This window comes from Pygocentrus nattereri, chromosome 27, assembly GCF_015220715.1.
Source record: "Pygocentrus nattereri isolate fPygNat1 chromosome 27, fPygNat1.pri, whole genome shotgun sequence".
In the NCBI taxonomy this organism is placed as follows: domain Eukaryota; kingdom Metazoa; phylum Chordata; class Actinopteri; order Characiformes; family Serrasalmidae; genus Pygocentrus; species Pygocentrus nattereri.
The window spans coordinates 7,998,026-8,022,624 of record NC_051237.1 but is presented as its reverse complement, the minus strand read 5'-3'; the positions used below and the strand labels follow the sequence as shown (position 1 = coordinate 8,022,624).

The 24,599-nt window shown below is 42.1% G+C and overlaps 1 protein-coding gene across 1 annotated transcript in view; it reads right to left on the bottom strand.

Moving 5' to 3' along the window:
- Positions 1–1,024: 1,024 nt before the first annotated feature.
- elp2 (elongator acetyltransferase complex subunit 2) overlaps positions 1,025–24,599 on the bottom strand; it is a 35,426-nt gene continuing 11,851 nt past the window's right edge. Inside the window, exons 11-22 of the mRNA XM_017694653.2 lie at positions 21,400–21,531; positions 20,566–20,712; positions 17,093–17,284; positions 16,668–16,737; positions 16,450–16,548; positions 12,296–12,353; positions 11,170–11,242; positions 7,255–7,447; positions 4,840–4,961; positions 4,618–4,757; positions 3,838–3,951; positions 1,025–1,496 (exon numbers count right to left, since the gene is read on the bottom strand). Coding sequence (XP_017550142.1) covers positions 1,319–1,496; positions 3,838–3,951; positions 4,618–4,757; positions 4,840–4,961; positions 7,255–7,447; positions 11,170–11,242; positions 12,296–12,353; positions 16,450–16,548; positions 16,668–16,737; positions 17,093–17,284; positions 20,566–20,712; positions 21,400–21,531 — 1,518 coding nt within the window. The 3' untranslated portion in view covers positions 1,025–1,318. The remainder of the gene's footprint in view (positions 1,497–3,837; positions 3,952–4,617; positions 4,758–4,839; positions 4,962–7,254; positions 7,448–11,169; positions 11,243–12,295; positions 12,354–16,449; positions 16,549–16,667; positions 16,738–17,092; positions 17,285–20,565; positions 20,713–21,399; positions 21,532–24,599) is intronic.

Here is a 24,599-nt window from a genome sequence, read left to right as displayed (position 1 = left end):
CAGAGCCTTCATGTCAGACTCAGCCTGCCTGCTCCATCAAGTGCTCAAATATTTAGCATGTCAGCGGCAGAGGGGCTCAGCGGCCCTGAGCCTTGCACAGTACAGCACGCCAGCTCCTGACCCAAACTGGATAATAGGAAGAGCAAAGGAAACATAACCATCTACCTATTCAGGAGTCGTTTCTATTTCTCATATAAGAAACCCAAAAATTCTCAAGTAAAAATCACTGTAAGCAAATTTGAAAAATAGAGTGACCTCTGACATCTGGTTTAAACGCATGAACACTCATACCCACAAACACATGCAGCTACTCTTAAACACTATATTTGACTGTTTCAGTCCCATTCCCTTTAGGTCAGGCATGTCAAACTGGGTTCCTTCCAGTCCACAGCTCTGCAGGTTAGCATTTTCCCTCTTATAAAGCTCTGAATTCAGATCATGAAGGACTTTTTCATTAGCCAATGAGTTAAATCAGATGTATTGAATGAGGTAGACTGCTAAAGTCTGTTCTGCTGTGCCCCATGAAGACTCATTGAGTCTTGGTCAACCCCTTGTTGGTGGGAGGTAAAGCATGATATTACTGGTGCAGTGATGTAAATAAAAACCAGATGTTTTAGAAATAGGCAAAAAAAGTCCCTACACTATGATGGAATATTACAGGAAAACAAGCACATTGTCTTTGAAATAATGACGACTAAAATGAACAGGGATGTGAATTTTAAGTTGACTTTTAACTAATTTATCATTACTGTAACAGAGTCTTCATAAAGCTGACCTCAGCGATACATTTAACCAAGCGACAAGGTTTTTTTTGTTTAATGTAAAACGTACAGTTTTGTCCCTTATTCTGGTGATTGCAGTGTGGACAGTGAAATTTCAATGTAGTTCCACAGTTCAGGATGATGTGGTCAGAAGGGTCATGAAACCCAGATTATGTTGTCAGACACCCACAGGGTATATCGAACACCTTCATACCTCCTACTTTCAGGAAGGTAACTGAAGAAGGGAAAATGGAAAGAGTGGGGCTTTTTAACGCTTAGATAGTCATTTATTACAACCTTTTTGTTTTTATATAAAACATTATTACAGTACATTGTCTTCAGGCATTCAACAGAAAATTTCAGCACAGACAAAGCAGCACTTTCCCCTTTCACTGAACTCCATGAGTAGAGCTATCAAACAACTGTTCTTAAGTTTCAGCAGCAGATCAGTCACTACACACACTGTGGATAACAAAGTGTAAGCAGTCCAGTCGTGGAGAGTGTCTGTCAGAGTGGAGGGGCTGAGGGCACCACTGGAGGCCGTCGGTGTCAGGCTGCTACAGAGTCAGTGTGTTGATGTTGAAGATTTTGACGGCATGGTCAGCTCCCGCACTGGCTAGCTGGACCCAGACAGGGTGGCCGCTCTTGTTCTGGCTTTCGCTTTCATCCCGCTGACCAGCCTGACCAGCACTGGGCCTCCAGCGCAGTCTCTTTACCACCAGAGTGTGACTCTGGCTGCAGGCAGGTGAACAGTCAAGGAAAGTTGTCAGCGAAGGAAAGCTACGTGACTTAATACAGGAATTCAGACAAATCTCTCTGCTGTCACTCCCTATCTCTCCACTCTCCCTCGCTCTGCTTTTTCCATCCTTTCATTTTGGAACCATCTCTTCTGGTTAAAGCCCTTCCACTGCCTTCACTTCTGATCTGCTTGCCCTCAGTTAACCTCTTAAAAGGAGCACTCCTGCATTTTCCAAACTTCACTGAAGCACTAGCCCACTGACCTCCATTATAAATGTGAGTGAACTTTTCTTACTAAGTTCTAATTGTTTATTTCTATGTAGAAATTATTGTCGATGGTAATCAGCTGTACACAATTCAGAAAGGCCAAACAACATTCATGTGCTTCAGTGTTAGCTTAGCACAAACATACAATAAGGAATCCTGTAAAGGCTAGCAGAAATTAGCATTATTATTTTTTCTTGTTGGACATTAATGACCCAAATTGAACAGTAAATAAATTGTTGTATAATAATTGCAGTTTATTATTAATCTAGCTAACCAGATTTTGCTAACCCACTCAAGCCTGTATACACATACACACACACACACACACACACACACACACACACACACACACACACACACACACACAAATGTGCACACCATGCACTTCTGAAACTTCAGACATTTTAATTTTACACGCTCCCATGTTCAGATGACATTTAAGCAAGAAAAAGTCTGATTAGCTTCAGCTGCAGGTTTATAATTAACAAACCGGAGTGAAGTGTGAGAGCTGTGTAGAGTAACCAGTATTTTAGAGGCAATTCTCAGCAGGGAGAGAGTGAGAAGAGGCTGAGGGCAAAGCGAACACACACACGGCCTCTCAAGCATCTTAGTGGTGCCTCATTTGTCCAGCTTCCCAATCAACATGGAACCTGCCCACAGGAACCACACGCTCAACCTGCTGCCTCTGCTACTGCAGCGTGGGCCAGCTTACGCACACACAGCCCCTAGCTGCCTTTTACTGTCAACTGCAGCCACCTCCACCGACTCTCTGGAGAGTATGCAACTGTTTGGTAGAGCGTAGGAATATGTATACAGGAGAAAGAGTCCAAGAAAAGAAGAAAAGAAGTAAACAACCTCTGCAGCAAACTATTAAAAAAAGAATAAATAAATAAAAACAAATAAATTGATTTCTGCAAAATGTTAACACACTGACTTTAAAATGTTAAAAAAAAAAGATGCAAAAGTTTGGACACCTGACAATTTGGTAGATATTACAGCTTTCAAACACTTTTTGCAGCCAGCTAAGAGTCCTTCAGGAACACTTCTAGTTCTGTAGTATTCTTTGGCTGACTACCCCCTGATTTCCAGTAATGTTTAGGTCAGGGCCATTTCAAAAACTTCATCTTGCAACTCTTGAAGTAGTACGTGGCAGATTGTGGATTATTTTTGGATCATTATGTTTTGGATTATTGTCCTGATATAGTTTCTTGACTGACAGTGTCAGTTTTGTTTCTAGAATTTGCTGATATTTAGTGGAATCCATTCTTCCATGTACATGTACCACTGCCTGTCACCCCAAAACATAATGGACTTGCTCTGTGTTTAACAGTTGACACAGCGTTCTTTACTCCAAATGCTGCTCATTTTCTGTAAACATTCCTTCAGTTATTATCACCAAAGAGTTCCATTTCTACTTCAACAGTCCTCAACTCTTTCCAAAATGCCTCTGGCTTATCTAGACATTGACTTTTGTGATGAGATCACAAGCAAGGTTTTCTTCTGATCACTTTTCCACGCAGGCCATGTTTGTATAATCAACGCTGCACAGTAGAACGGTCCACCACCAATCCTTTGTGAGCTAAACCTTCCTGCAGGTCCTCTGTTGTCATATGAGGGCTTTGTTTTGCTGTTTTGGCGTAATGTTTGAATGAACTGAAAGGAGTCCAAACTTTTGCACACAATTACTATTTTACTTTTTCTATTTTTTTAAGTTTTAAATATGAGGTAACTGTGCTTTAACATTCACAGAATGTTGTCACAGCTTTTACTAGACTTAAATTTCAGTTTCTAAATTGAAATTCAGCTTTCAGTCACTTTTAAGTATACTGGACTCACAGGTGCAGCAGCCGCAATGCCTGAAAGCCTGTTTAACTCCCTTGAGGCACCCTGTTACTAGATCAAACAGATCCAGCCCTGTTATCAGATCAGTAAAAAGCACATGTAATCAGATCAAAGGGGTTTTGTGAGAAGAGCTAGTGGCCTGGGACCTTGCAGCCTTGGCCTTTCAGCATGGCTGCTTCCGAAGAATATACAGGCTGGAGCTCTGAGCCCAGTGCAGTGGAAAGGATACGAGGCATCAGTTTCAGCACACTTGCTCCAGTCTGACCCTGAGGACAGGTCCTCCATCGGCCTCCATTTAAACAGCACGATGCGTCCACTTTCTAGACCCACCGCTAAGAGGTAGCTAAAGAAATAAGAATTAAATACTAAGTGAACCTACACACTACAATGTAAGGCAAAAGTCGGGTACAATACAGCTATAATAATGGCAGCTTCCACATTTCATTATTCAAAACCTTGATCCATAAAAAGAGCTCTAAATGAGCTCTAACAATCATCAAAAAATGGAAATACTCTAAATATTTAGTTTATTTGCAATGTTAGTGAAACTAAATAAAACTAAATGAAACTGAAACTGAACATTTTTTCCACAGTGGGGCAGAACAATTATCAGCTGTTTTGAAAAATTAACTTTAATGGCTACATGATGTGAAAAAAAAAAACTTTATTCTGGCTGGAGTCCATTTTTATCTTTCCGGTGTTTTTTTTCTGTGATCTTTTTTTGATTATCATTTTCCACTCTCTGTTTATCCTTTATAATTACACAAACTATCTTTGTTAATGAAATATGTAAACAATCTCTGTTCTGACTGGCTCAAAAACAGTTGAGACTGAAAGACTCCATATAAATTCAATGTGAATGTGAGGGGCTAAACTGCTGTGAGATGAATATGCAGATATATGTAAATAAGTTGGTTTTCATGACAACAAAAAACAATGAATGCATGTTTAGACAATATGTTTAACAGTGTACATACTACAACAAACTATGTGTAAAGTAGTTTTGTACCTTTGGTCAGAAAGAATAAGTGGGCAGATAGCCACGGCAGTGGCTGAATCCCCTACATCCAGGACGGAGGAGCAGGGACTAACTGCGCTGTTGTTCTTATCAACACAATCCTCAGAGCCATGGTGACCCCACACTATTACCTGTCAGCAGAAGCAAGCAGTCAAATTACACGTCAAATTATAGAGCTCTGTACAGTGCAGATATATGTAAAACATACATTACCTTCTTATCCCGACTTGACGTCACAAAGTACTTATTGTCAGGGCTCCAGTCGCATGACCAAATGATGCGTGTGTGCACAGCTGAGTCTTTAGTGCTGTGTGTGTAGAGGGAGAAACTGGGCTCTGGAACAGGAAACAACAAGTGCATTGTGATTTCTTTGTGTCAATCAAAGTACAGAAGACCAGCATGTTACCAACGCAATCTCTCTCTGCCACTTCTATATTGTTCACTGAATCACAAAAGACAATAATATCCCTGTCCTTACATAAGAACTGTTTACTCAAAGCACACTTATAATAGAAGACAATGGGCAGTTGCTGAATTCTGCCAATAAAAGTTCATGGTTTTGTAGGACATTTTCATAAATTCTTCAGTGAAAGATGTCTGTTAACTAAACTGTTCATTATTTCCTTAGAGATTAAGGACTAGTTTTCCAGTTTGTGGTTACAGGAACTTGAGTTAATGGGTTACCAGTGTTGCACTGTGGACTTTCCAGAAGCTCTTATGTAAATGCACATTGACACTACAGAACCTAATGGAAAGCAGAAATTACTGCCTTTTCACTATGTTACTCCAGCATTCAGAAGTCATGAACATCTTTGGTGAGATATTCTCTCATGTCGGTCTCATCTAAGACATGTAAAATTTGTACTGTTATGATGTAGTGTTTGTAGTTTCAGATTCAAGTTCTATACAGTACTAACTGTCATATACAGACAAAAGTTAATTTTACAAGATCCCAAACACATTCAGGTCTTTGCAGATCTTCTTGGTTTCTTTTTCTTAGTAACAGCTTTCAGATGTGAAGTACTCTTTATCTGATGGTGACAGTTTTAATGGTCTACCAGGTCTTGCACAGTTGTTAGGAGTCCCTATATAACTTTTAATATTCTTTTAACTCGTAACTAGTTTTGGAAACGTCCTTTAACTTTCCCCTTCCTGATGCAAATGGATTATCTTTTTCTTCTTTTTTTTTTTGTAGTACAGAGAAACAAAATTTAGAAAACATAAGGTCTGTGGTAAGGAACAGTACAGTATACATGCAGCAGATAGAGATTATACTGAAAAACACTGAATTTTAAAACTTGTTATTGTTGGGCTATATGTTGCAAGCTTGGCTGTGGATCTCCTTGAGAGGTTGCTGCCATTTAGCTATGCTGTCACAGAGTGATGATCTACAGTCCAGGCCAGCATGCCTGCCTCAGCCAGGTCATCACGCCCCAGCAACACTACCTCACAACAGCCAATAACAAAACATTCTCTCTCACACACACACACACACACACACACACACACACACACACACACACACACACACACACACACACACACACACAGATTCAAAATGACCGTTCGTCTCCGATTGGCTGGTCTGAACTCATTAGCCCAAAACACAATGCCAGAATGCGTGAGACAAACGGGAAGCAGGGGATGCCTCATCTGTGTGGCTGAGGTTTTGTCCACTGCTGACGCTGGGCCTCTGCCTTATCTGCACTGATACTGGCAAGCCTCCTCACATCCACAGCACACAGGCAGTGAGTAATACCAGCCTCAACTAGAACAGACTGCAGTCTTCCCCTGGCCTCAGCGGTCAGCATTTCCTCCAACACACAAGCAAACAGGCAAAGGAAAACAGCCGCTCAGCCGCTTAACTCCTGTCAGTGTCAATTTAGCTGTGGATGCTTAAAACAGAGAGGAGGGGAAGTCTGTGCACTGAGCAGCAGCTTTTAAGGAGAATTTGGTACACAGAGGCAATCTCAACATGAGGGAGTGTTTGGCCACCAAACTAATAACACAGTATCAATGCTGAGAGAAGAAAAAACAAACTGGTGCAACAGTTTGTTTGCATGAACAGAAGGAAGTTTGAGCACAGACATTTTCACAACACAAGACAATGACAATATGACAATATTTAGTTACATGCAGTAAATACAGCATTTAAAGAAGAAAGACAGTATGCAGTTTGCCATCCAAACTACATACTAGCCAACCGTTTCATGTTGTTTTGTTTCTTTATTTTAAACACCATATTTAAAGCATGTAGTGTTTCATTCTATTAGGCTGAAGGCTCTTTATTTAAAGCCATATCGAGCCTGATGCTGCTGCACACTGCAGGAGAGCAACCAGGGCAAAAGAAAGCTTTTATTCATTTACCACATTAAAGTTGAAGTTCCTAATTTAATACATTTACTTTGCGTCTTTTGTCAGATGAAAAATACGCAAGCCGTAACTCTCAAGTCCAAGTAGACATGCAACTCAAGTCCCCATCCCTGCTATGCACTATGTGCTGTTATTTACAGGCTCTCTATATAAACATTTTCTTTATTCTACATGCAGTTGTACTAGAAGTACGGATGAAATACACAGAAAACCATTTCATGATGTAATTTACCACAATAATGATGATATGTTTACCTGAGCTGTCAACACCAGGGTCCTCCTTTCTCCATAGAGACCAGGTGCGATCTCGGGACACAGCGAGGAGCAGCCGTCCATCTGGGGAGAATGCCATCTGAGTGACAGTCAGACTGTGGCAAGGGAGTGCCTGCAGCTGTTTCCAGGAGGAGGCGCTCCAGAGCAGGATGGCTGCATGCTCTGCTTTAGACGCCTGTGGACAGCAGGACACATTCTAGCAGCCTGGGAGTAGTCTGATCACTGTCTGACTGACTGTTTACAAGAAAGGCAGCTGAGGACATCATGTTTAACATGCCTGTCATAGGATGTCAGAAATACTGTGACATAACAGCCCAACTGCAGTTAAACTCAAGTCAACTCTAAAAGTGCCATGAAAGCAAAGATCATGAAAACTCAAGGTAAACAGTTTTGGTTTTTTGCCCACAAATCTGACAAACACCAAAACCCTGGCATCTCTGCCTGACCAGGTCATGTAACAGGGCTTGTGGGGGGTCTCCAATGAATATGCCTGTGGGCAGCAGTAGAACACATTGTGCCAGAGGTCAGCTCTCATCTGCTGAACCACCCTTCCACGACCTGCTGAGGGATAAACATGGCCTGCGAGCGACAGTTGCCCAAACGTAGAACGTGCTCCTAGTTACAGAGCTATGCGTGCACCCAGTGTAGTCATACAGAGGCACAAACTCAAGCCAGGTCAGGACACAGAGGCTTCAGAGGGAAGACTGGCTACGATGAATGAAAGAGGAACATTTCAAAATTTCTGCATAATAAAACATTTGAGATCTAAAACAGTCAAAAATGTTCTGTTCTTGAGACACATACTGAATCAGAATTGTTCACAGTGGTGGTGATAGGAACCAGACAGGTTTAATACCTCTTAATACCTCTAACCCCTTTGCACAAAGTTATTTAATGAAATGATTATAAATACACTGCCTGATGCTTCAGATATTGCTTTTTGATAGTTTTAAGAAGGTTTTGGACTACAGTGTTGTGAAGAAGGGGGCGTGGCCGAGCGCCGAATGCAAGACGGAGAAGCCAGTCTGGCTGAACCATCGGCAGAGCCCCGAGAGAGAAGAAGACCAGTGATGGTGCGAGTGCAGAGCAGGGCTGAACTGAGCCGAATGAGTGGAGCTAAACGACCGGAAGAGAAAAAGTCCCTGCAAGTCGTGCCTTATTTTGTAGGCTGAAAAGCCAAGTGTTTTGTTGGAAACAATAAAAAAAAAGCTTTTTCTCCGTCTTCACCCCCTGCCCCCGGCCTCGTTCCTCCACCCACTGTTAAAAATCATTAGAAGTGTATTTCTAAAATCTATCCAGTGTGGAAAGGTACATGCAGGAGATTATAGGGAAAAACACTATCTAAAGAAAATATTTCAGATTTGCCACTATTTTATCTTCCTTATCACTGCATATAAACAAATAACTGCATATAAAAGACACAAGTAGGTCCATTGATGGATTTGGATAGCAAAAAGCTGCACTGCAGACATTATAGCTTGTTTCTTCTCACCACCACTGTAAAGAAATTTTTTTTTCAAGTGTTACTGTGAAATTGCTCATTTCTGACTGAGATTTCTTTACAGTGGTGGTGTGAAGAAACAAGCTATAATGTCTGCAGTACAGATATAGTTATTTTATTTGCTATCCAAATCCATCAGTGAACCCTTTATGTGCGTCACATCACTCCGTTGTTCTCTCACTCTTCTCTAACCCCAAAGGGCTAATATTTAGGCCTACGCTCAGTCCCACACATAGGGCAATTCCACCTTCTTCTTCTTCTTCTTTCGGCTGCTCCTTTAGGGGTCGCCACAGCGGATCATCTGCCTCCATCTTGCCCTATCCACTGCCTCCTATACTTTTACACCAACCATCACCATGTCCACCTTCACTACATCCATAAACCTTCTCTGAGGTCTACCTCTTCTCCTTCTACCTGGCAGCTCCATCTCCAACATTCTTTGACCAATATATCCACTATTCCTCCTCAACACATGTCCAAACCATCTCAACCTGGCCTCTCTGGCTTTATCTCCAAACTGCTCCACCTTCACTGTCCCTCTGATCTGCTCATTTCTAACCTTGTCCAGCCTTGTCACTCCCAACGAAAATCTCAGCATCTTCATCTCCGCCACCTCCAGCTCCAGTCTTTTAGACAGAGCCACAGTCTCCAAACCATACATCATAGCAGGACGCACTACTGTCTTGTAGACCTTCCCTTTCACTCTTGCTGCTATCCTTCTGTCACACATCAGCCCTGACACCCGTCTCCACCCACTCCATCCTGCCTGCACCCTCTTCTTCACCTCTTTTCTACATTGTCCATTGCTCTGGATGGTTGACCCAAGATATTTGAAATCATCCACCTTTACGACCTCTACTCCTTGCATCTTCACCTTTCCACCTGCCTCCCTCTCATTCACACACACGTATTCCGTCTTGTCTCTACTGACCTTCATTCCTCTCCTCTCCAGTGCAAACCTCCACCTCTCCAGATTCTCTTCCACCTGCTCTCTACTCTCACCACAGATTACAATGTCATCTGCAAACATCATGGTCCATGGAGCCTCCTGCCTGACCTCATCTGTCAACCTTTCCATCACCACTGCAAACAAGAAGGGGCTCAAAGCTGATCCCTGATGTAACCCTACCTTCACCTTGAAACCATTTGTCACTCCAACTGCACACCTCACCACTGTCTCACTATCCTCATACATGTCCTGCACCACCCTAACATACTTTTCAGCTACACCTGACTTCCTCATATAAGGCAATTCCACCAAGTGTTCAAAATCTCTGCAAAATTCTATCATCAACATGTAAACAAAGTCATTTGGAGTGGTTTGTATTACAGAGAAATTTACAAACTTGGATTTGTTTACAGTGGTGGTAAAGGAACCATGAGCTGAAAAGCAAATACATCCATTTTATTCACTATCCAGAATTACTTTGGGGGCTTTTTCCCTACAAGTAACTCTCTGCCATGAACAGATTTTACAAAACATGTTTTAAGCCAAAACTTTTTTTCAAAACTATTGTAAAACAAAGCCTCAAGCGTGAGGCAGCATATTCACAACCATTTCATGCAATAACTTTCTCTAATGTTGCTTTTAAAAGCATTAAAATCTTCAGACATATGGTTCCTATCACCAGCACTGAACAATTTTGACTCTTGAACTTCAGACCCCTCTGAAGGACCTTATTTACATCTCTTTGAGTGAACTAAGCAGATATTGTCAGTGGATCAAAATCAGCAGAATTCCCTTTAAGTAATAGTTACTTAGTAGTTACTCAATAATGCAAAGTCTAAGATTAATAACTGAAAAATAATACTGCAGTCTAAGGGGTTAAATAAGAAGCACATTACAGCAGGTGTAACGGAAACTGGCTTTAACCAATAGCACATAAACCCCTACACACCCAGCAAACTGTGAAGAAAGTGCGAGAAAATATTTGGTACAATTTGGGCTTAATTTTCAAGAAGTTCCTACTCTGTGAAAATCTCACACTCACAGTAATCTCCCTTGCCAGGATGTTTTTTCCAAGGACCTGGCAGGCTTCAAATCTAATCAGTGACAAAAACATTCTAGTTTTAGTTACTTTTAGAGAGGCAATAATTTATGTCCACACTTTTTGGATTAATGAGTAACAACAAAGAACAATTTGGACCAATGAAATTGGCAGAGTTAATAAAGTTATACAGAGTAAATTTCAATGGGCAAAAACCTACAGAAGTACTTATCCAGTGTGCAATAAAGAAGTGCACCTGTTAATTAAACTAAGAATTTTTCAACACACAGCTCAGAATGAATGGATCCAATTCAGGCACTGTAAACGTTGCGAACTGAGGAGGGGAATCGTCTAGACAGGAGGAAGAATATTGTAATGCTAATGGTCTGGTGCGTATTCTGACAGTACCTTACATGCTGAGGCCACTACTGTTCTTGAAGAATCTGATGCCAGACAGAACATCTCAAAGCCATGACCATACCTGGAGGGAGACAGAGAGAAAGGCTATGTTAATGAGGTTTCTGTCACTTCTGCCTCAGAAACTAAATCTTAACACAGTGGGTGCTTAGAAAACCTGTCAGGATAGCATTTGAGGCCAGGATGCTCTTTTTTTGCAAGAAGCAGAGCAAGGTTGTATGATAGGGGGCAGGAAGGCACGTGTTATAGCAGCTATTACACTGCCTGCTTAGTCATTTGAGACGCGGGGTAAAAAGCTCAGGAAGCTGAAGAGACAAAGCCTACAGCTACTATCTATGGCATACGGAACACAGCGCAGTCTGAGTCTTTCAATTTAGTGGGCAGAATCAGCCATGACTCAAAACGCTCACTGGAGCTAATGACCGAGGAAGAGATGGCTACTAATTACATTATTTAATATACATCATTTTGTTTATTTCAACCAAACACAAATGCATTGTAGGGAGAAATATTTGCATAATGTGAAACGGTTTCTATAAATACTCTGTTGATATGAATCTAATTAATCTGCTCAAAATTAGATTATGCGTAACCAATTAGGGAAACTGCATTAAGAGCAATTCCCTACTTTACCTCCCTTTGTGAATGCCACTGAGAGAACAATTCAACAATGTAATGTCTGTTCCCTCTTTAAAAGTACAAATTTCATTTTATGTGCAAAAAATAACTGAAACAATACAATGAGCTCAGGAAGCAAATGAGGACAATTTTTGATGAGAAAAGCCTGGTAGGAAATACAGCTGATACTTGGGCTGTTCACAAATGCATTAAGCCAATAACCTGGTATACAGCATTCATTTTCACAAAAGGGAGAGAGCAAAACAAGTCCCTTTAATAAAGCAGGGCTGAATTTATCTTCCCTAGTGTCACAGCAGACAGGGTGGGGAAAAGGTGCTTGTTCTGGACTCACCCCTCATGATTTCTAAAGGACTCCTGCACAGCATTATTAGTGCTGCACAGGGCTCATGCTGTAGCACTAACACTGCACAGCATTACTACTTGCTTCAGCCACATCAGTGCTGCTAAGGAGGCACAAATGAGAATAAATGGGACTCACAGCTTCTGAACCTCAGGCCACAGAGTGTTTTGGAGAAGGTGATCCTCTGGTGGGGGCTCTGGAAACACACAGACACACACACACAGACACCCAGACACACAGACAGAGCTGTGAGAATTGAGTAAACACTCCAAGGCATTTTTTTTTCAGCTTTTCACAAGGCTCATCTATTTAGCATCAAAATAATCCCTCACCAATTACCTCAAATGCTATTTCCAACAATAAAAGCTTTCTGCACAATTTTCAATGGCTGTTAGCTTTCAGATTTCAAGCAAATCAAATTTACTTTTCTTAATGCAAGACTAGGAACACCCCTCATCATTCAAAAACGGATACTAATGCAACATGTGCCCCAATTTGAGCTCAAACGGAGTCGAAAGCTGAACCCGTTTTATTCAACCCTGGTTTGTCATTTGCCTCTAATTATTCCCTTCTTTGTCCCTCTAGAAGGAAAGAGAGAGCGGGTGCACGTAAGAGAGAGCGGGAAAGTGTTGCATTATTCTGTTAACAACTCTAGGTCTGCCTCATTGCACTCCCCATAGCCCAGAGTCATCAATATTTTAACTTTGCAATTATATAAGCCTTCTTTCTAATTATGATTTCAGATTAAGGAGCTTTTTCAATCACACTGACAGCGTCTGCCTGTTTGCCTGGAGCAAGAGATGCATAAACCCCTCCTCCTGCCATTAACCACATACTCGCATGCACAGACCCCCTCCTCACACAGTCAATTCCAGTAATAACATTTGTCTCCAGTATCTTTGCGAAGGCAGTCCCTAATAATCTCTTGTCACAAACATGGACATTCATTGTCTTTTCCAGGCACAGGCCAGGAATGTCTCAACAGAGTTGAGCAAGTCTACTGCTGGTGTAGGTGGGTTGTGGGGGCCTGGACTCTCTCAGACTAGATACCTGCTTATGTTTACTCTCAGCTGCACAGCACAGAGATTTCTCTATCAGGTTGAGCTCTCTGACTCTACCTTATGACTCAGCAAGGCGGACTCTGTAGGGTAACTAAAGACACTGCTGCCCTCAGTGAGAATCCATGTAATAAATACAGAAAAATCATCTCTCAATTTCTTTGCAATACCGGTTGCGGTTGAGACTGGAGGAACACTACAAGTGAATATACAGCACCTCAATTTCTCTAATTTGCTGCAGGCAGATGCTCTACCTAAGCTACCGGTTTAGTGATATTTCCCAGGAACTTAACAGTTTCCCAAATCATCTTAAGATATAGGCTGAGTCCCAAATGGCTCCCTACTCCCAGTGTAGTGCTCTATGTGGGTCATGAACAATTCTTCACCCAATTATTACATGCATTACATGTATAATAGAATGACATTTATACTAAGTCATAAACTGCACAACTATCTGTCTAAAAATTTGGGTGTAGAAGCCATAGTTTCATCACCTATTCAGTTGGAGTAGAGGATCATATTAGATTCAGTCCTACATACTGTTATCATTAAAGTAACCATTTAGAGAGTTACGAGAGAGAGGTCCACAGGCAAATACTGAGTGGGTGCCAGTGATCCAAACTTTAAAAAAAAAGTTTTTATTATTCAATTGTTATAAAATTATTTCAAATGGTCAAAAATATTAATAATTCAATCTCTGCAAAAATGGCACACAAATGCAACTTCATCCGTTTTATACTCTAGCCAGCTAGAAGCAAAATACCCCAACTTGCGGTTTCTGTTGCCCACTCACAACAATACTATAATAGTCCATCCATCCATCCATCCATCCATTTCCGCTTTTTCGGGTTTCGGGTCACAGAGGCAGCATCCTAAGCAATGAGGCCCAGACCTCCCTTTCCCCAGCCACTTCCACTAGCTCTCCGGGGAGGATTCCGAAGTGCTCCCAGGCCAGCTGGGCAATATAATCACACCAGCGTGTCCTGGGTCTTCCTCGGGTTCTCCTCCCGAGTGGACTTGCCTGTGACACCCAAGGGAGGCGTCCAAGAGACATCCTAACCAGATGCCCGAACCACCTCAGCTGACTCCTCTCGACGTGGAGAAGCAGCGGCTCTACTCCAAGTCCCTCCCGGATGACCGAACTTCACACCCTATCTCTAAGGGAGAGTCCAGACACCCTGCAGAGGAAACTCATTTCGGCCGCTTGTATTTGCAATCTTATTCTTTCGGTCATTACCCAAAGCTCATGACCATAGGTGAGGGTGGGAACGTAGATCGACCAGTAAATCGAGAGCCTTGCCTTATGGCTCAGCTCTTTCTTTACCACAACAGACCGGTAAAGAGCCCGCATCACTGCTGACCCAGCACCAATCCGCCTGTCAATCTCCCGCTCCCTTTTACCATCACTCGTGAACAAGACCCAGAGACACTTAAACGCCTCCACTTGAGGCAAGAGCTTATCCCCGACCCAGAGAGAGCTCTCCACCCTTTTCCGCATGAGAACCATGGTCCCGGATTTTGAAGTACTGATTCTCATCTTGGCCGCTTCACACTTGGCTGCAAACCGATCCAGCGAAAGCTGAAGTTCACGGCCTGATGTCCCCAATGGGACCACATCATCCGCAAACAGCAGCAATGTGAACTTCAACAATGGAGGAGCGGAACATGGCCCATTCTGAGTCAATGTCCATCACCTCCCCCGATATCTGGTCAAAGTTCTGATGGAGGTGTGAGTTGAAGATCAATCTGACAGGTTCTTCTGCCAGACGTTCCCAGCAAACCCTCACTATACGTTTGTGTTTGCCTGGTCTGACTGGCATCTTCCCCCACCACCTGATCCAACTCACCACCAGGTGGTGATTAGTTGACAGCTCAGCTCCTCTCTTTACTTGAGTGTCCAAAACACATGGCCGCAAATCCGATGATACGACTACAAAGTCAATCATTGAACTGCAGCCTAGGGTGTCCTGGCGTCATGTGCACTTATGGACATCCTTGTGTTCAAACATGGTGTTCGTTATGGACAAACTGTGGTTTGCACAGAAGTCCAAAAACTGAACACCACTCGGGTTCAGATCAGAGAGGCCGTTCCTCCCAATCACACCCCTCCATGTCTCACTGTCATTGCCCACGTGAGCATTGAAATCCCCCAGTAGGACAATAGAGTCTCCAGGAGGAGCATTTTCAATCACCCTTCCCAAGGACTCTAAGAAGGCTGGGTACTCTGAACTGCTGTTCGGTGCATAAGCAGAGACAACAGTCAGGACCCGTTCCCCAACCCAAAGGCGTAGGGAAGCTACCCTCTTGTCCACCAGAGAAAACCCCAACATACAGGCACCGAGTCAAGAGGCTATGAGAAAGCCCACACCTGCCCGCTGTGTCTCTCACCATGGGCAACTTCAGAAAAGAATAAAGTCCAGCCCCTTTCAAGGAGATTCGACCCAGAGCCCAAGCTGTGTGTTGAGGTGAGCCTGACTATATCTAGCCAGTATCTCTCAACCTTGCGCACCAACTCAGGCTCCTTCCCCGCCAGTGAGGTAACATTACAAGTTCCAAAAGCCAGTTTCAGCAACCGAGGATCAGAACGCCAAAGCCCACGCCTTCGGACACTGCCCGATCCACAAAGCACCGAACACCTATTACTGCCCCTCCCATCGGTGGTGGGTCAATGGAAGGGGGGACTCATGTAATTCCTTCGGGCTGGGCCCGGCCGGGCACCATGAGTAAATGCCCGGCCACCAGACGCTCGCTGGCGAGCCCCTCTCCCAGGCCTGGCTCCAGGGTGGGGCCCCGGTAACCCTGCAGGGCAGGGTACACAAGTCCTGTTTTTTTGTGTTTTCATAGGGATAATTATGGATTATGGATACTATAATAGCATAAATAACAAATAATAAAACAAAAATAATAAAAGATAAATTGATTAAATAAAAAAAAAAAAGTCTTCCTAGCATATCTCACAAAAAATAGTTTTCCTGTGGGCCTTCATGCTCTCTGGTGGTAAATATGTGGGTGAAGTGGAAAAGGTTGAGTATGCCTGCTTTAGACCACGTAGTAAATAGTCAAACAACTTTGCTTATGTGGTTTCTGGCATTGCTGGCAGAAACTATGGATGAAATGCAGGCTGTAAGGAAGTTGGCTGCAACACTTTGTATAAGATTTAATGCCCCAGTGGTAAATGGCTGGTTAGTATGCAGTTTTTTAGCAGCTTCCACGGGCTAACATAACAGTGTGTACCTGCTAAACTGAGAGGGTGGAAGTAAGACTCCTTGTATTGGTCAGACACACTGCTGAAATTTTCCCCTTCCTCCTGGGTACTCTGAATTGCAAGGTCACCTGTCAGTCAAAACAGTACGTGGAGAATATCAGCATATTTCTGAATATAGCAATAGCAAGCAAGTAGCTAAGGGCCTGTTCAACAGAAAACAACCATGAGCTACAAAAGAGACATGTACCTTGAAACACAGCCTTATTGGAGAGGCCAAGAGCAGGTGTGCTCGCACCTTCAGGTAAACCTGCTGCATCCTGCCATCATGGAGATACATGGGAAGGTCGAATCAAAGACAAATTTTGTTATCACAATCGAACTCTATGAGAGCCACTGCATTAAAGCATATATGATATATTTTTAAACGCATTTCACAACACTGAGACATACTTGCCCTTCCATAAATCAAAATCATGATTACAGGAAAGAGAATGGAACTATGTTAACTACAGTATATGCAATCATAATTAAGGTGCATGATATTTAAACAGAAGAAAAGGGAGCCCAAGAAGAATTCATGCTGCAACACTGAGAAAAAAAAAAAGGTAATTAACGCTGAGGATCCACGTGGCATAATTATGTTTCCAAGAATAGAGGATTGTGAATACTTACAGTAGAAGCCATGAGTTTCTCCAGAGAGGTGCCCGCTATGTTGGCAAAGTTCTCCACAAAGTTGCGTGGGGCCCTGAACACACGCAGCACCTTCTCATCAGCTCCAGAGACAAACTGGAATCGGCCAACCGTGGCCAGGCACTGCATGTCATAGCCGTGAATCTGAGGCCTGGAAATCTCGTGCCAAGTCACCTGAATACACACATTATATATATATATATATATACACACATTTTATATATATATATATATATATATATATATATATATATACTTTCATTGTGTGATTTATTTACTCTATATATATACTTTCATTGTGTGATTTATTTACTCTAGTTGTGCTGTGTGTGTGTGTGTGTGTGTGTGTGTGTGTGTATATATATATATATATATATATATATATATACACACACACACACACACACACACACACACACACACACACACACACACACACACACACACTACTGTTCAAAATTTTAGAATCACAATTTAGCAGGCTAGAATCACTTATCAATAATATAAAAACAGTTTTTGCTGTACTTTACATACAGGGAATTAAACAACTGTAATATAATGCTTGCACTTTGCAGAAAGTTGTAACAATGAAGACATGCAGATGCATCAAAGAAGAAAAATAAGAGTTCATTTATTCTTCTACAACACAATGGTGTCTCAAGTCTACAGAGTCCCGGAGGGGACGGAGGGGACACATTTTCTTTTATTCGTGGTCACGATTTCTCAAATTGTTCCCTCATTTTCTTTCAAACGTGCACACGTTTTCTTTATTTCGTAGGTACGTTTTTTGTTTATTTGTGGTCACGACTTTCTAATTCGTTCTCTGGTTTTCTTTTAATTGTTGTAATGTTCCGTTGTTTATTTTTTTGATTCGTGTGCAAAATCAATGTAGTAGCTACAGGTCGTGTGATTTGTCTTATGGAGGAGTAACTAACAGCTCCCTGAGACTGACAGGTTTTGATGAGTTAGATGGGTAAGGTAATGGACAGCAATGCTCATCAGGTCTGATTTTGATTTGGGGCGTTATAAGGAAACTGCAGCTCCTCTTCACAGCAAATGGCCCTCAGATTCATCAGTGCAGCTGCAGTTTGGTGGTGAAATGAAGGAAGACAATAAACTACAACCACAATTTTCACTAAACTGCACTTTCTAATGATCATATTTAACAAATATACTGACGCAGCGCAGCCACTTAGCACTGTTTCTGCTCCAGCAACAAGCTGAGGTGTTACAGATCATCACACAATTACAGGAAGAAATGATCAGTGTCAGCGTTTCAACAAACTCAAATTAAACACACACAGAGACAATCATGTGGGATGAGGTCAAATGGCAAGAGAGTTTAATAGATCTATGGATTAGATGTAGATATGTTAATGTGAGGCTGTTGAAACTCTGATCATTTCTTCTTGTAATTGTATGATGGTCTCTAACACCACAGTTTGACCGGGAACAGAAACACTGTGGGCCGTTTGATGTGAAGAGGAGCTGCAGTTTCCTCATAACCCCCCAAATCAAAATCAGACCTGATGAGCATCTCTGTTCATTATCTCACCAATCTAACTCATCAAAACCCGTCAGACAGTGTCAGGGATCTGTTATCAAAATATTAACAACGTGCGAGTTAAAAATAAAACATGACCACGTTTAGAAGATGAGAGAACGAATTAGAAAATCATGATCATGAATTTGAAAAACGTACCCACGAAGTAAAGAAAACATACGCACGAGTAAAAGAAAACGAGGGAAGTATGTAAGAAATTGTGACCACGAACAAGATAAAATGTGTGTACAAACTGCAAAATGTTCAATCGAATTAGTTTTTTTTTTTTTTTTTTTTAACCTCTGTCCCCTCCTGGGCTCCGTACAAGTCCATGCATTTTTGGTACAGAAAAAATAAGGAGTACCTGAAAATGAACCTCACATTAATATATACCAAAGTTACACTTTTCAGTTTATTAGAGCATTCAACATTATAAAAGGATAATATCTGAAACAAAAGCTGTGCTTTACAGCATCCTGACGTAGTGCTCTAGCCACAAAATAATACATCTGAACCAAGCTACTGGAGAAGCCATAAGGTAACACACTAGAAATTATACAATAATGCAATATGATCCAACGTGATACAATATGATACGTTGTTTTGTTACATCTGTAATTAGCATGTTTTTCATAATATTATACTTGTAAGTTGTGATCTAATTTCAATGAAGAAAATACAGATAATTGCTATTTATCATTCACAACTTTGTGTTGTTCCCAAAAACATTGAAACATTGAATAGAAAAATACAACAATACATTCCTGTTTATTTCAATCCAGAGTGTAAAAGTCATTACTGACTAACTCATTTGAAAGTAATGCCCATTGTTAATACAATACGTGCTTTCAAACTTATGAATGGAATTACCGATTAACTATATTTTCAAAAGTATTCACTCACCCGTCCAAATCACTGAATTCAGGTGTTTCAATCACTTCCATGGCCACAGGTGTATAAAACCAAGCACCTAGGCATTCAGACTGCTTCTAAAAACATTTGTGAAAGAATGGGTTGCGTGTTCAAGTCCAGTCATGAAATTTCCTCACTACTAAATATTCCACAATCAACTGTCAGTGGTATTACAACAAAGTGGAAGCGATTGGGAATGACAGCAGCTCATCTACGAAGTGGTAGGCCACGTAAAATGACAGAGCAGGGTCAGTGGATGCTGAGGCACACAGTGCGCAGAGGTCAACTTTCTGCAGAGTCAATCGCTACAGTTGCCTTCAAACTTCATGTGGCTTTCAGAATAGCTCAACAGTTTCATGGAATGGGTTTCCATTGCCGAGCAGCTGCATCCAAGCCTTACAGCACCAAGCGCAATGCAAAGCCTCAAATACAGTACTGTAAAGCGCTGCCACTGGACTCTAGAGTAGTGGAGACGTGTTCTCTGAAGTGACTAAGCAAGACTCTGGGTTTGACGGCTGCCAGGAAAACAGTACTTGTCTGACTGCATTGTGCCAAGTATAAAATTTGGTAGAGGGGGGATTATGATGTGGGGCTGTTTTTCAGGAGTTGGGCTCAGCCCCAACATGACTGCGCACCAGTGCGCATAAAGACATGGATGAGCGAGTTTGGTGTGCAAGAACTGACCTGCACAGTGTCACCTTTGGGATGAATTGGAGTGGACTTCTAGTCCAGCATCAGTGACTGACCTCACAAATGTGCTTCTGGAAGAATGGTCAAAAATTCTCATAAACACACTCCTAACCCTTGTGGAAAGCCTTCCCAGAAGAGTTGAAGCTGCTGCAAAGGGTGGGCCAACATCATATTAAACTCTATGGATTAAGAATGGGATCTCACTCAATTTCATATGCGTGTTGAAGGCAGACGAGCAAATACTTTTGGAAATATAGTGTACAACAGAGATCATGTTTGCATGTTGTATATTTGAATTTAAATCTGAAACCTGTGAGCAGTTTCTTCTCCACGGCATGAAAAGCCTGGTGGTCTGGTCTGAGCCGACGCTGAGTAGAAACTCTCCTTCTGGATCCCAGCTCAGATCCTGCACTGCATTAAAGTGCCCTGACAACACCACTCCTGGACTCCACTCTCCCTGCACAAGACAACAACCCAAACCCAATCAGCATACATTCATACATTTCACCTAAAAGCACACTCACGTCAAAATTACACATTTCATCATCACTCTGTAGAGTGAGATTTTCTCACAAGCAAAAACATCCTGATAACAAATCTTAAAAGGTCCTTTAGGGTGGATTTCTTTGCCATAACGTTCAAAGTTTGCTTGCTGGTGAATGCAGAATGAGCCAGACTTTTAGGAAAATACCTTATTGCACTTGTAGAAACTATGTTCAAATCATCATTAGAATGGAGAGAAAGGATTACTGAAGCAACACAAATGACCCATCAGATGAAGAGGTTAACAAGCTAAAATGTGCAGTTAGCAAGGTAGACTAACAAGATATATTTCAGTTATCTCACAGGGATTCTAACTGAATGTAAGAAGTGTCTGCATGTAGCATTCTGTAGTGAAAGAACGCTGATGAATGAAAACATGAAACTGATGAGGCTTTGGGATAAAATACTTTTTTATACTGCATGACAAATAACATATTAAACTGTAGTTTTAGGTTTACTCCTTTCTCCTTTTTGTCTTTTTTGTTTAATGTTTCTCTTTCATCATGTACTTATCTTTAACTTTAAAAATGAGTTCAACTGTATCTCCTGGAAGCTCCAGATAAGGTGATTTAATGGTTAACTGATAAGGTTTGGGACCTACCTGCTGGCCCTGGTCTTTATACCATAGGTGCAGCGCACCGTGGAAAGCATGAGCCAGAATTTTGGAGCCGTCAGGGCTCATCTGGCAGCCGAAGAAGCCCAGCGTGTTTCCTCCTACCTCCCCAACACGCACCTGGACACAAGCGGTTTTGAAAGTTCTCCTGGTAAAGAGCTCACACATGCAGGTAGATGAACATTCTTTAGTACTGTCTTGGCTATAAGTCTTGTCACAAGCAGCAAGATTGCCAGCCCCTCAGAGGCCACTTTCCTAGAGTGGTTGAAAAGTCAATAAACAGTAAAATCTTTCAGGCCTATATCATTTCAAGTGGGCGCCTTACAAGCACGTTCAGAGCAGTGAAGGGTGAAAAACAGTCTTGCGGCAAAATTCCTTCACAGAAAAATTATCTCAAGATTCTGTGAAGCTACTCCCATTGACTGCCAATTAACGAAGCACAGTGCCACTCGACAGTGTGCTTTGTTTGACAGTAAATGGGAAAGAGTGGAGGAGTCACAGCAAATGCATCAGTCTCGCTGCCCCTCATGAATCTGCTGGTCACAGAGGCCACTAATTACTGGCCATGAATCGTGGCCAATGGGAGCCAAAGTCTGCAGCTGTGCTCCATCTTAGTTTAGCCATCTATTATTAAGCAACATTACAAAGTGCACATATGGGACCCCAAATAAATCAAACAGACAGGCAAAAGCAAGAATTATGCAAAGCAGTGGCTATTAAGGGGGAGGCAAAAAAAATCCTCATTCAAAACGTTAATGCAGTTCTGAGCACAGTCAGTGTGCACCATGTCACATTAAAACAAATGGAGGCCTCAGCTCAAGCAAAACTATACAGAAAATAGCTTTGCTTACACGTAGGATGAATCAGACTATAGGCTAAACACCCTTGACCTGGCAAGGCTATGAATACCAAAGCGCTCTATTCATTTCCCCGGCAAATTGTAAAACAAAAAGAGCAGTGTGCCCTTTGTCTGGCCCATGTCTAATGCCGCTTAATGCCGCTTGAGTGTCTCACATTAATGGAGGAAGCCAGTCGTGCTGCGAAGCAAGCACTAACATCATATAAAACAAGATAATTAGTCATGATTATGCCATCAGGGCTAACCTGGCTCTGCTTGTATTTATGGCAGTGTACAAGCAAGGACTAATGCAGGCTGATTGAGATCATTTGCATTTGGCAACAATTCCAGACATAAAAAAGGAAGGAGAAAAAAAAGCTTATATTATTAAGTTACATAATCAAATTAGATTCTTTGAAGATGTTCTTCCTGGGTGTTATTTCTTGATGCCCACCATGGCTCTGGGTTGGCTCAGTTTGTAGGTTCTAAAAATTATCCCCTTTTTGACCTTGAGTAGGTGACTGGACACTGGAGCAGCCACAGAAAAACAAACAAACAAACAAACACTCTTCTCTTGGTCAGCAGCACCACAGTCACAAACGATGACAAACAATTGGTATGCCAAGCACAGAAAGCTATAAACTCCAAGCCATGTAGTCATTGTTTACAGAGCATGTTTGAAAAGGCCTGCTTCAACAAGTCACAAAGATTATGAAATCTCATGCGGAGAGCTGAGGACATGACTAACCTTTAAAATTATTATTGCCTCGCATTTTATGACCGAATATGCAAAATCTCATTGGATATCTGCAGTGGGCGTTCTGGCGCTCTTTAGCACCAGCAGAGGCTCACGCGAGATGCCCTTCATAGGTCCATCTTGCTGAGAGACATGGCGGAACTAATGACAACGATAAAATGTGCCTTTCACTTTGAGTGGCACAGACCTCTGCAAGCCATTGTGGAGAGAGCGACGCAACATTAACCAGATTGATTTTGAATTCCGTCCACATTGTTGCTCGTACATCATGCCAAGCCCCTGCTAGCAAAATGTGTAATCAGTCTTGTTTATGGAGGGAATAACAGTATGGATCCATAGCGCGATGTACATGTCCAAACACTCACCAGAAGGTCTGCAACATGGGTGGACATATTTCACAGCACAAAGGAGGCAAAAAAAGACAGGAACTAGAGTTTGAAAGTAACTGGAACAGGTCTTAATCCAATCTGTTCCCATAATCCTGCCACTTAACTGTTATTTAACACACACTGACAATTAGGGGTTGCATAGACTAGTCAACTAATAAATCCAGACATTGGTGCTGTGGGAAGCAGTCAACTAGTTGAGGACAAGGTCTGACATTCAGCGGCAGTAAAAATAGCAACTTAGCCATGAAGTGGTAGGCCACGTAAAATGACAGAGCAGGGTCAGCGGATGCTGAGGCACATAGTGCGTAAAGGTCATCAACTTATTGCAGAGTCTATCGCTACAGACCTCCAAACTTCAGATTAGCGCAAGAACAGAGTAGAGAGCTTCATGGAATGGATTTCCATGGCTGAGCAACTGCATCCAAGCCTTATATCACCAAGTGCAATGCACAGCATCGAACACTGGACTCTAGAGCAGTGGAGATGTGTTCTCTGGAGTGACAAATCACACTTCTCTGTCTCGCAATCCGAAGGACGAGTCTGGGTAGCATTAGATAGCATTAAAGTTTTATGCTTCAGCAACTAGATGTGAAGACACAAATGCCTGCTGCTATTGTTTAGCTTGATAAACCAACAATTGTTTCCCACTGGACTGATAAAACCTGTGCAAAAGGAAAGCAAGACTCAGAGGGTCATGGTGACGTTAGCGTGCCAACATAATGTGTACTTCTGAAGGCAGTGCCTGGGGCTGACACTTATTACTGAAGTACCACAAAAAACTCAGCTGCAAGGCACATCTCACAACTCAAATCACAGATGAATAGTTGACAAGTAAATGACTAGTTGACAAGTAAAACTAGTAGTCAAGCACACTCTACTGCAAACAGCTGATCCGTTTTTTTAAAATGATCTGTTGTCTGTGATGAGCCAAAGTAATCATCTAGATTTATTTTAGTTCATTTCTGCCTTAGTGAGAAGCTGGTGTTCTTTATCAGCCACTCATCACCTCTCGGCTCCAATTTATCAGGACTAACAAAGCTTTAGCATGCAGCTAATGGCTCAGGACTGACAGATCCTTGCTATGGTCCCGCCACACCACACCACAGCTTTAACTGCCAGTGTGACTTATTAGCAGGACGTACTTTACCCAGCAGTACGTCTGGCCACCCCACTGCTAGCCAGCTCTCCACTAAATCTCACCAAT